Source organism: Octodon degus, unplaced genomic scaffold (assembly GCF_000260255.1).
Source record: "Octodon degus isolate 3935 unplaced genomic scaffold, OctDeg1.0 scaffold00044, whole genome shotgun sequence".
Lineage (NCBI taxonomy): Eukaryota > Metazoa > Chordata > Mammalia > Rodentia > Octodontidae > Octodon > Octodon degus.
In genome coordinates, this window is record NW_004524620.1 from 13453640 (window position 1) to 13465426 (window position 11787).

General features: G+C 50.0%; 1 protein-coding gene across 1 annotated transcript in view; it reads left to right on the forward strand.

The window, feature by feature from the left end:
* Nucleotides 1–425: 425 nt before the first annotated feature.
* Acer2 (alkaline ceramidase 2) overlaps nucleotides 426–11787 on the forward strand; it is a 26037-nt gene continuing 14675 nt past the window's right edge. The window contains exons 1-3 of the mRNA XM_004631727.2: nucleotides 426–622; nucleotides 7359–7473; nucleotides 8195–8336. Of these exons, the coding sequence (XP_004631784.1) occupies nucleotides 515–622; nucleotides 7359–7473; nucleotides 8195–8336 (365 nt within the window). The 5' untranslated portion in view covers nucleotides 426–514. The remainder of the gene's footprint in view (nucleotides 623–7358; nucleotides 7474–8194; nucleotides 8337–11787) is intronic.

The following is an 11787-nucleotide window of genomic DNA, read 5'->3' on the forward strand; positions in this document are numbered from 1 at the left end:
CCCGTCCCGCGCCGCGCGGAGCCCGCAAGCGAGGCTCGCGGCCTCGGAGGACTGGGGGCTCGGCTCCGTGGGCGGGATCCGCGCCCGCTGCGGCGGGGCGCAGGGCGCAGGGCGGCCGGCTCCTCCGGGTCTCCTTTTGTTGTACTTTTGTCAGGGAGAGCTCTGGCGGGCTCTTCACTATTAAGGGGCGTGAGGTAGCGTGCGTGGGCAGAAGCGCGGAGACCGCGCTGGTGTTGCTGCAACCGGGTCCTGCTCCCAAGCGGACGCCCCCGTGGGCGTGGCCGGGAGCCTCTGAGGGGCGTGGCGTGGGCGGGCCCTACGTGGGCGGGTCCTGGCGGGGCGGGGCTTAGGGCGGGGCGGGGCTTGGGCGGGGCCTGAGGCCGGGGGCGGGGTCTGTGGCCGGGTGTCCCGGGCCGGCTGGGCAGGGGAGGCGGGCAGACGCCTCCGGCGGTGGCCGCGCTGCATAAAGCGCGCCGCGCCGTGTCGGGCTCCTTTTCGAGGCGCTGGAGCGGCCATGGGCGCCGCGCACTGGTGGGACCAGCTTCGGGCCGGCAGCTCGGAGGTGGACTGGTGCGAGGACAACTACACGATCGTGCCCGCCATCGCCGAGTTCTACAACACGGTGCGGGCGCGGGTCGGCGGGGACAGCGGGGCTCGGGTCTTCCTCCTCCTGTCGTTTCCTCTGACGGCTTCATTGTCCGGCTCGGTGCCTACTGGTCCGGAGCCGGTGGTCCGTGCCATCCCCTTCTCCGCTTGGGGTCCTTTGGGGGCTGGGGGTCCTCCAGGGCGCCTCTCTGCCCCCTGGGATTTCGGCGGCTGGACGCACCGGCCGCCGCCTGAACACCTGCGCTGGGAGCCGCGGGACGGGGACGTCCCGCACTACCTGGGGACGCCACCAGGCTGGCGGGCGCGGCTCTGCGGATCGTGGAAACGTTTGTGACCAGAGCCAGGCTAATTTCTGCAAGTTCTTTTTTCTTGGCTTTACTATCCCATCTTGCTTAGCCCAAGTTCAACTGCTTCAAGCCTGTGCTTTTTCCTGTTCTTAAGTCTTTCGGGAGGAAAGAAGCTGGGGAGAGAGTGTGTGCGTTCTCTGGAGGTGCTCTTCAGGGCGAGCAGGCACTTCCCCTCTGCAGTCCTGGAGCCCCGTCGTCGTGGGAGGGAGGGCTCGCCCTGGGAGGGAGTGCCTAAACTTTGCTCTGTGCCCCTTCAGGAGCGGTGTAAGACTTCGCATGATCATTTCTGTGGCTTATCTTTTCATTTTCCAAACACAGAAAACAGGAACTCCTAGTTTGAGTCATTGTGAATTTGGGGTTAAGATTTTCCCCCTTGGATTTATTCCATTTTATTTTATTTCTAATTACTTTGGGATAGGGTCATGTAAATTTGCCAGGGCAGGACTCCACCTTACAATGCCCTGCCACAGATGTGCACCGCCTTGCCTGACAGAACTAGACTTGGGGAGGGGCTGTCCTGCCCTAGACTGGGGCCAGAGTCCAGAAGTCTTCTTTCTCCCTCACAGTGCCAAAATGCAGGGCTGCCCCCCCCCCCATCGTCATTGCTCCGGCTATGACCCATTGTCTGTGGGGCAGCATTGACCAGCCCTCCTGTTTAACCACTTGCTAGTGTGTGGTTTTGCAGGACCAGAGACTGGCATAGTTCTCTAGTGATGAGGGCAAGCTCCTGCGATGTTCCTGGACTCGGCATTGGCTTGTGCACGCTGTGGGCTAAGTGGGCGCTGTCTGGAAGTGCGCTGTGGGGCAACCAAAGCTGTTGTGTGGTTTTACTTGAGACTTTCCTGATTTTTAAAACTGAAAGTGAGCCGGGTGTGGTGGCTCACGCCTGTGATCTAGCACTTGAGAGATGAGGAAGCAGGAGGATCAACCGTGAGTTTGAGGCCAGCCTGGGCTACATAGTGAAACGCTGTGAGCCTTGCAAAATAAACAAAAAACCAAAACCCAAAACTGAAAATGCCATGTCCCAGAGTCCTTGTAAGTCCTACACAGACCCAGTAGGGCACCCAGAGGCAGGCGTAGTGAATGCAGAGCTAAGGATGGACAGACGATCGAGACTTGCAGTCACTCCCAGGCTGCCGTCCTTATCTGCTTATGAACTGGCTGTTCACAAAGTTTGCAGCCTGTGGCTTTGCCTGGGAAAATGCACACTCAGATGCGTCAGGATGAGATTGCAGTGTGTTTTTGAGATTACTTTGGAGCAAATGTTAAGTAGGAATCCACAGAATGAGGAACTTTTAAAGGAAATAATTAAAACATTTTGAAATTGTGGTTTCCTTTTAATTAAAAAAGATCTGTCTGTAGGCATTAAACAAATTTTCAGGAGGATAATCCAATGATAAACTTTGAAAACACTCCTGAGCCGTACTACTCCACAGCATTAGTGATCCCTAAAGCCTTGAAAGAGGTTCATTTCTCAGTAGAGATGGAACCCATTTGCTTTTCTGTATTTCCTGTTAGTTTTTCCTCTTTTTGTCTTAAGGAGAGTCTCCCTTTAATTGGAGCTTTTCCCTTCTGTGACTGGTATTTTTAGAAGGACTGTGAAGGCCAGCGAGGCTGAGATGGGCTTTATGGGAGAAAAAAATGATTTCACTGTTATTTGGGAGCATGTGTCAATATAGTGCTTCTAAATGGTGCTTCTATATTTTCTTTTTACATGTATTTGTTACAGGATCTCACTATGCAGTGCGCTAGGATTACAGGTGTCAGCCGTCATGCCTCGACTCTGCGGCCAGGTCAGGGTGCCTAGGGGTGTGGCCAGCATGGCATGTGGTACTGGGGACCAAACCCCGGTCTCTGCACTTGCCTAAGCAGGTGCTTGGTCCACTGAGCTATCTTGCTGGTCCTAAGTGGTGCTTCTAACATGTGCATTTAAAATCATGTTGAAGTATCACAATTTTACTGCAGTTTGATAGTTGACTTCCTGCCTTTGTGAATAGTATATAAATAGATTTATTTATTTATTTATTTATTTATGTATTTTGTTGGAACCGGGGATTGAACTCAGGCCCTTGTACTTGCCAGGGTATAAGTAGTTTTAAACAAGATGTCTACAACTCCAGCTACTTAGACGCTGAGGCAGGAAGATCGCAAGTTTGAAACCAGCCTGGATAGCATAGTGAGGCTGTCTTTCACAAAGGGGGGGGGTGGGGCTGGAGATGTAGCTCAGTGGCAGGATGCTTGCATGGCATGCATGGGGCCCAGGGTTCAAGCTCCACTACTGCAATAAAAGGAGAAGGGATTGATGTGCATGTCGTCATGTTGCTGGTAGTAATATGACCTGATCGAGCCATCCAGAGAACAGCGTGGCAGTTGATAGCTGCACTTAACTGAAGCTAGGGAAGTTGAAGGGATTGGAGGCCATAAAGACATATTGCGGTAAAAGTTAAACGCAGCGCATCTCCCAGCGTTGTAGGCAGGACTGCAAACCAGTGCTCCCTCACCTAGAAGCTGGCGCGATGAGTGCTGCTGTGTGCAGCGCTCACAGCAAGTGAACTATTTCACTAGGGTGAACAGGTGGCCAGGCATACTGTTGAATGGGAAAAGGCGGGCGCAGAATGGTGGTATTACAGTCTCTAACATACATATGTAATGCGTTCATGTAAGTACGTGGAAAAGATGTGAAGACTGAATTTAGTGGTTGTCTCTGGGAAAGAGGGTAGAAAAGAGACCGGCTCTGTAATAATCCCTTTTTCCTAAGGAGAGCGTGTGCATATGTATGCAGAGAAAAAGAAGAATTTACCTGTGGTGATATATCAATCTCTCTTTTCTTCTCCTTTCCTTCTTCATCGCCTCTTCTTCCTTCTACTACTGTATTTAACAAAAGGAAGCCAAGTGTAAACCGCAGGATGGGTCGGCTGTGTATGGTCTGTGATACAGCTCCCCATTTTAGGTACCTTTGAGAGGAAAGGTCAGGTTCAGAGTGTGGGTGGATGCATCGGAGTTGAGAATCAGTTTGGTCTAGAGGAAGGTGTTATCAGGCAGTGCTGTGTGACTGATTATCTCTGACCTTGACCAACCCTGCATCGTAAATTATATCCCCTTGCAAACAAGGGGTGGCTCTGATGATTCCTGTCTCTAGGCCTCTCTCTCTGTAGTGCTAGGGATTGAATCCAGGGCCTTTGTAATGAGCCAGCTCCCCAGCCCTTTTTCACATTTCTTGAGACAGGGTCTCACTAAATCATTGGGTTGCTCAGACTAGGTTTGAACTTTTGACCTTCCTGTTTTAGTCTCCAGAGCGCTGGGATTGGAAGTATTCACCACCATGCCTGGCTGGACACCTTTCATTTGAACCCTGAAAAATCTTTGATTCTAGGGCCAGCCAGATAGCTCAGTGGACTAAAATGCCTGCTTGGGTAGGCACAGGGACCAGGGTTCCATCCCCAGCGTGCCTTGCTGCCCTGCCCATGAGGTGCGCTGAGGCTGCGATTGAGACTGGGCGTGGTGGCCTGCGCCTGTAATTCCAGCACTTGGGAGGCTGAAAACAGGAGGATCACTACGAGTCTGATCTGTGTAGTGAGACCCTGGAGACCTTGTACTAAATACATTTAAAAGAAAAGAAAGAAAGATCTCTGATTCTTGATATGGTTGTGTTGAAAATAAAGGCCATGATCATAACCATGAAAACCAACACCTGCTGACAGCGCTGGCACCCTTGTCCTGATTCCTTCTAAGGTGCTTTTGGGTAAGTGCACATTGGCTCTGTTTTCAGCCTGAGGAGCACTTGGGGCACCTCAGAGCACCTCAGTTTATCAGCCACGGTCACCAGTGTGCAGCGCATCCGTCCGTGGATCGCGGCACCAGCTAGGTGCGGCCCGTGCTTGCAGCCCCGCAGCCCAGGATTGCATCCTGGATTTCAGTCCGGGGCAGTGGCTTTGCTCCCATCCTGTCCATTCACAGGGTTTCCTTCTCCTCTCTTGTTTTATTTCTCTTCACTTCTTTTATTCTTGCTGCTTTTACTTGTTCTATTTCTCTTCCACTTGGTCTTTCTCTCCTTCTCAAACGGTGTTATTCGCAAGGGGCTGGCCCTGTGCGTGCTCGTGGGAGCGTTTCCTGCGGCTGTGCGGCCTCCGCTGCCCCCGCAGGCCTGCGGCCCCCTCTCCGCTCCTCCTAGGCAGGCTCTCAGGAGCATGCGGACCAGTCCTTGCCGCTTCGGCTGCCATGGCGCCTGCCTTCCAGGCTCCGTCTCCTCGCCTCTGCGCGCTTCTCTTCTTTGGGTCCTATCGCCCGTGCTGCTGCTCGCTGAGCGGCTGCGTTGCCTTGGCGCAATCCGGAATGAGGACCTCCGCCTTGCGCAGCGGGCCACGAGATTAGAAGTCCGGCTGTCTCTGCCACTCCTCCTTCCACGATGGCTTTAGGTAAAAACAGCTAAGCACTGTCACGCATCGGCAGGGCCAGCACCCTTCCGTGTGCGCCGGTGCTCACGCAGGGAGGCGCCGCCCGCTGTGGGGACAGCGCGGTTTCCCACGAGGTGAGTGTAGGACGACCCTTCGCCGCTGCCTCAGCCCGTGACGCATAACCACACAAATGGGTTTCCGTGGTTCTGAACGCCGGCAAGTCCCAGAGGGATGCGGGCGCCCCGGATTTCTCTCCTGGTGGGGGCCGGCCGCCTCTAGCTGTCACTGGCCGCGTGCTGTGTGCTCCACGCTCCCTCACACCTCTTGGCTGTTGTGCTTTTCTCCCATACTTTTTATTTTTTCTAAGCATGCTAATCCTGCTCGTGGGAGCTCTGCCCTAGGAGCGAGACACCTTGGGAAGGCCTTGCCTCTCACGCGAGGCCACTGGTGGGTCAGTTTTAGCGCATGATTTGAGGAGGCACTTCCGTTCATAGCACCCAGCAGCCGTTAGCAAATCAATGGCTACGTAAGGTGTGGTCTGTCTCTACAGTGGAATATTATTCAGCCATAAGAAAGAGTAAAATACGGATTAGTGCTACAATTGGGTGGACCTTAGAAATATCGGGCGAGGTGAGAGGAACTAGTCACATAAGGTTACAGTACATCGTATGACTGCGCTGACACCAGTTGTCTCTGGCAAGAAAGCCAAGACAGACAGGGCAATTAGCAGTTACCATGCAGTGAGGGAGGAGAGATCGGGGTACTCTGTGGACACAGGGTTTCTTTTGTGGTAGGAACACATTTTGGAATTAGAGGTGATGGTTGCCCATTATGAATGTATTAAGTGGCACTGAATTATGTACTTTACAATGGTTAATTTTATGGTCAGTGAATTTTATCTCAATTTTAAAAATCCAGCATAAAAAGCTGTTATTTCTTTTTTTAAAATCCCAAATAATCAAATAGCAAATAATAATTAATGAAATCGAAGTGAGGTTCCAGAGTTCTGCCTTCTAATGGAGCTATTCCTGGCCCAGGTGGCCTTTGGGCACAGGAAGTGTAGCGAGCCTGACTGAGGCTTGCTGCACTTGCAAAACCACAAAACTGTGCTATGAATGAAGGAATGCAGGGATCTCCTTAAGGGTATTTTTAATTTATTGCTTGTTTGTTTGAGTTGGAGTCTCCCCAAGTACCCCAGGCTGGCATGGGACCACCTTTCCTATAGCTAGGATTACGCGCATGTGCCACCATACCTGGCTGGTGATGGGGCGCTAGTGCTCCAGCAGTATTTTGAATATATTGCATTCAATAAGATGTTAAAATTTTAAAAACAGCTGATGCCTCCTGGAGGTGTAACAGGCTTAAATCTACATGAAGTGCCAAATAAAGTGATCTCATTTTAAAGCTGGGTGGAAACTTAGAAACTTGACCTTTACCTAAAAATAGGTTTTCATTAGGGTGAGAAAGCTGACAAAGGGTGATTAAGGAGAAACTCGGCTGCTTTCATGGGCAGATTGATTGTAGAAGCTGGAGAATGTCTGCTCTTGTCACCCATTCCTCAGACTAGTTCTACGTTTGGTTTTGTTTTGCTTTGCTTTGCGTTGTTTAGTGTATGCCTTCTCTTTGAGAAATGTAGGTGCATGGAAAATAGAGCGCTTTATAATCAGCCTGCTCAGGAAACTGCAAGGGACTGGTCTTTTGAACAGGAGAAAAGCCTGGGCTGCTTTCGCAGGATGAGGGCGACACTCCACGCCCCTCTGCCCCCAGTCTGGCGAATTTGCAATTAAAAGAGGCAGCCAGGAGCGCCCCCACAACTGTCAAGAAAGAAGCTTTAAGTTTTCCTGTTGTATATTTGCCAGAAAACAAAAACAAAGCCCGAAGGGCAGGAGGTTAGACAACACGTGTGGCCACATTCATTCTGGTTTGGGAAGGACATGCTTGGAACAAGCTGCTTTTATTGTTTGCCCTTTTGCTTAATATTCATCTTTTCATTTTACATTTTCCCCTCCAGATCAGCAACGTCTTGTTTTTCATTTTACCGCCCATCTGCATGTGCTTGTTTCGCCAGTATGCAGCGTGCTTCAACAGTGGCATCTACTTAATATGGACCCTTTTAGTTGTAGTGGGTAAGTGTGGACTGCGTGGTAGCAGAGGAAGGGCGGAGATGAGGTGCCGCACGGAATGTTTTGTGAACCAAAGTTACTCTGACGTCTTAGCAGAGGCATGCACTGGAGGTCAAAGGTTTCCTGAGTGCAGGCTTGACAGCAGGGCTGCTTGTAACTCACACAGAACTGCGTTTGAGGCTTGCAGTTTTCTGAGACCATCTGAAGAAAGCAACTTAAAAAAAAGTTAGATGTTGGGTCCTCATTACCTTCATTGTTCTGTGAAATACTTATGTAATTTCCATTTCCTTCCCAGGCAGATTGGAAATTCTTAGCAGTGAGATAACATTGACTTTTATTTATTGCCTGTTCCAGTGAAGCTCAGTGGATGAAGACAGAGTGTGCTTAGCTGTGGGATTGTTACAATTCTGATGTGTTGATATGTATGTGTACTGGGAATCTTTCATCTTTCTGGACTGGAGGCTGCAGGCCTGAGTGTCTGTGTCTGTCCTCAATTTCTTTTTTTGTTTTTCAGAGAGGGAGCTCTCTCTGAAAAACAAAAAAAGAATTTATATGACAGAGAGAGAGAGAGAGAGAGAGAGAGAGAGAGAGAGAGAGAAAGAGAGATTGAGATTCGGTGATTCTGACAGTTGGCTAAGGGCTCTCCTTAAGCAGTGTGCCACATTTGTGTGTCTGTTCTTCTCCAGTGACTTTGTTTCATTGGGTGCAATTTGATTGACTCTAGGAATTGGATCCGTTTACTTCCACGCCACCCTTAGTTTCCTGGGTCAGATGCTTGACGAACTTGCGATCCTGTGGGTTCTGATGTGTGCGCTGGCCATGTGGTTCCCCAGAAGGTATCTGCCAAAGATCTTCCGGAATGACAGGTGAGTTTATGCTAAACACCTCCGTGCTCACCACTAAGGATGGTACACGACTTAATGTGAACGCTGAGAAAAGCAGCACGTGCCTGACCTCGCCCTAGTGACAAGCGTAGTTTGTGCTTGCTTAGTGCCCCTGGACTCTCATGATCTTACAGCGTAATGGAATGGACCCAAAGGAAGAAATGTTAATAAAGCGTGGGAAAGAATTTATATGACAGGGGCTGGCCAAATAGCTCAGTGGATTAAAGTGCCGGCAAGCACCCCCAGGGCATGCTGAGACAGGCAGTTGAGACTGGGCGTGGTTTTGTGTGCCTGTAATCCCAGCTCTTGGAAGGCTGTAAACAGGCGGATCACTGTGAGTCCGATCTAGTAGTAAGACCCTGAACACCCTGTAGACCCTTCCCTAAAATACAAAAAAAAAAAAAGAATTTATATGATGGTGGGGACAAAAGTTCAGAGATGGGATTTATTTGATATGAGCAGAAAAACTTTGAATAGGAGAGAAATGTCTGGATCGTAGTTCAGAGACATTATTTCCTGCTGAACATATCTCGAGTACGGCCCAGCTCTCCCAACTTTATATCTAGGAGGGAAAGTACTTCCCAGTTATTTGGTTCTTAGAGTGCTAGAGCCGGTTTTCGAATTGCATTTTTCTTTGCTTCTGGTTACTGTCTCTGACACTCGCTCATTCGTGAGCATCTCCAAGCACTTTACCGTGTACTGTGATGTCCATCGTATTGGGGTGCTATGATTATTCATCTAGTAAATATTTTTGAGTTCTTATTTTATACAGTGCATATTTCTGTTTTTTTAATGCATATATCTAAACACTAAGATATAGCAATAAACAGAACTGCAGAGTTTCTCCCTGTGCTGAAGTTGTGCAGCTTACAAATCACACGAACAGGAAGTAACACAGTGTTAGAGGGTGCTAGATGTTGTGTTGAACAACAGCACCTGCAAGGCCTGGTAGTGGTGGGGAGCTGACTGGGAGTGGTGGGAGAAAGCTGCTCGGAGGAGCTGCGTGGGGTTTGTCAGTGTCTGAAGACACAGAGAGGAGGCAGGCCGCTGAGAAAGGAGTGGTGGCTCGGCATGCCTTATCCAGACTTTCTGCACAGGACGCTGCATTTTGTCAAGGCATATGCAGTGTATGCATAAGTAGCCTGAAGTTACAGATTCAAGAAAGTGAGCTGTGTGTGCCCAGAGAAAAGCTGTCCCAGGAGAATGAAAGAATCCCTTAATGTTTATGCTACTTTCAAAAAGAACAGGAGCTGCTAGGTGTGAAATGCTTGGGCCGCTCTTGGAGGACAGAGCTGGGGCAGGGTCTATGAAAAATACCGACTGCAAGCACATGCTGTGGAGTGGGGGTGTGACATCCTAACTTTAGAGCGAAAGCACAGCCCTTTGGGAGGAGGCTTTCTATGTGCACAAATATGCCTGGCAGGGCAAGGCCCCCAGGCTGCAGCTGGTGGATGTTGTTCCCCACTGGTGTAAACAGGAACTCGTACTTGGATCTCTAATTTGAACTGGCTGCGATTTTTCTTTCCAGGAATACATATAAATTTTTAATGCTAGCATCTGATCTTCAAATGATTTAGGAAGAAAGCACATGTTATGTAGGTGAGCCCTACAGTCTGTCCTGGGAAGTAGGTGTGAATCGAGCAGTCTTACGTCTGAGTATCAGCGGCCAGGTGGGAAGTGCTCGGGGCTGGGACCTGGCTCAGCGGCACAGCGCCTGCCTGGAAAGCGTCCTGAGTTCGATTCCTGGTACCCGGGGTGGTGGTGGGGAGAAATGTGTTTCGGAAGGTTACTTATCAACAAAACGAGGATGAGAGTAAGCTCTGGGATTTGATGAAATGTGGTTTCTGTCTTAAGACCTTTGATTAGCAGAGAAAGTGTGCTTTTTACATTCACATCTGGAGTTTTGCTTGTTTGTTTTTGATTTTTTGATCCCTGGGACTAAACCCAAGTCCTTGTACATGCTACGTTCATACTCTACTAATCCGCTCTACTCCCAGCCTCAGAAAATAACAAAATGTGGCTGGGTGTGCGTGAGTGTGTGTGTGGTTGAGACACGGTCTTCTGTATCCAGGTGGCCTACATGTCACTCTAGCCCAGGCCAGCCTGAAACTCAATCTCAGTACTTCAGCTACTGACCAATGCTCCTGTGCCTGGCTCTGGTTCCTAGACTTGTTCTTTGGTTTTCTTTTTCAACTTTAGGAGAAACTTGGTAGATGATGTGAGGTGGAGCGCTCAAGGATGGGGCAGGGAGGATTTTGTAGGCAGGGACTCTGACTCTTCCTGAAGATTCATTGTCTTTTGGCTTTTTCTGCTATTTCACAAGGCAGAAAAGCCAGCTTTGTCCTTTCACTTAGCCTAGGGTAGGTACATCTGGTAAAGAGCTGAGGATTCACTTTTTTCATCTTTCATGTCCTGAGGTCAAGTAAGAAATTAGGGAGCTGGGGAGATAGCTCGGCAGTCTAAACACCTGCCTGGCAAGCGCAAGAATTTGCATTCAATCTCAGTACTGAATGCTGGGCCGGTCCTGGCTGGCCCTGAAACCAGGCATAGTGGCTCACACATGTAATCCCAGCCCTGGGGAGGCTGAAACAGGAGGATCACTACGAGTCCGAGCTGCATAGTGAGGCTCTGTACCAAATAAATAAATGAAAGATTAAAAAACATTAGGAAATAAGGTTTGTGTTATTTGTTTGTGTCATTCGGGAATCTTAGTTGAAATTCCAAGTGACAGTTTTCATTGTGTTAATTGTAGAGGCTTTTGCCTTTTCTTGTTTCTGGCGGTAGGGGTTGGGGGCGTGCTGTAGTGAACAGAGAGAAAGCGATGACGTCGGCAGTTAGACTGCACCAGCTGGAGCAGCGGGAACGTATGGTGAGACAGAGGTTTCTGTGGCTATCTGGGACTTTCCTGTCATCAGGCCTGCAGCACCTTTTGGGGGGGGACTGTAAACCTGGGACCCCCTCCTCAGTGTGGTGTTGTTGTGGAAGCCCCGTGCCTCGTCCTTGTCTCTGTGTCCCCGACTCTGGAGTCTGTGGGGTTCAGTCCTAGCTTTACTGCTCACAACTGACTTATCTTTAGTTTTCTATTTCCACATCTAGAAGAGGAGGCAAGAAACAAATAGGCGCCAGTGTTCTTGGGGGTTGTGGTCAGGCGCCATCTCTGAGTTCCCCTGGCCACCGGTGGTGTGCAGAAGAAGGTTCTGTCCAGATCTCTGAGCTCTGTGTGCAGAGGGCCATCGTCGGGCCCTTTAATGAACAGGACATCAGCGCTATTCGTCCACCTTCAGTTTCCCAGTGATAGGGAGGACACTCAGGCCAAAATGCTTTGTGTGGACTTTGTCACCCACGCAGGGGTCAGTGGAAGCTCTGCAGTGGGGGTGGGAAGCCCAGGACGAAGGATTTCTCTCCAAACCAGGATTGCTATGGACCAGGCATC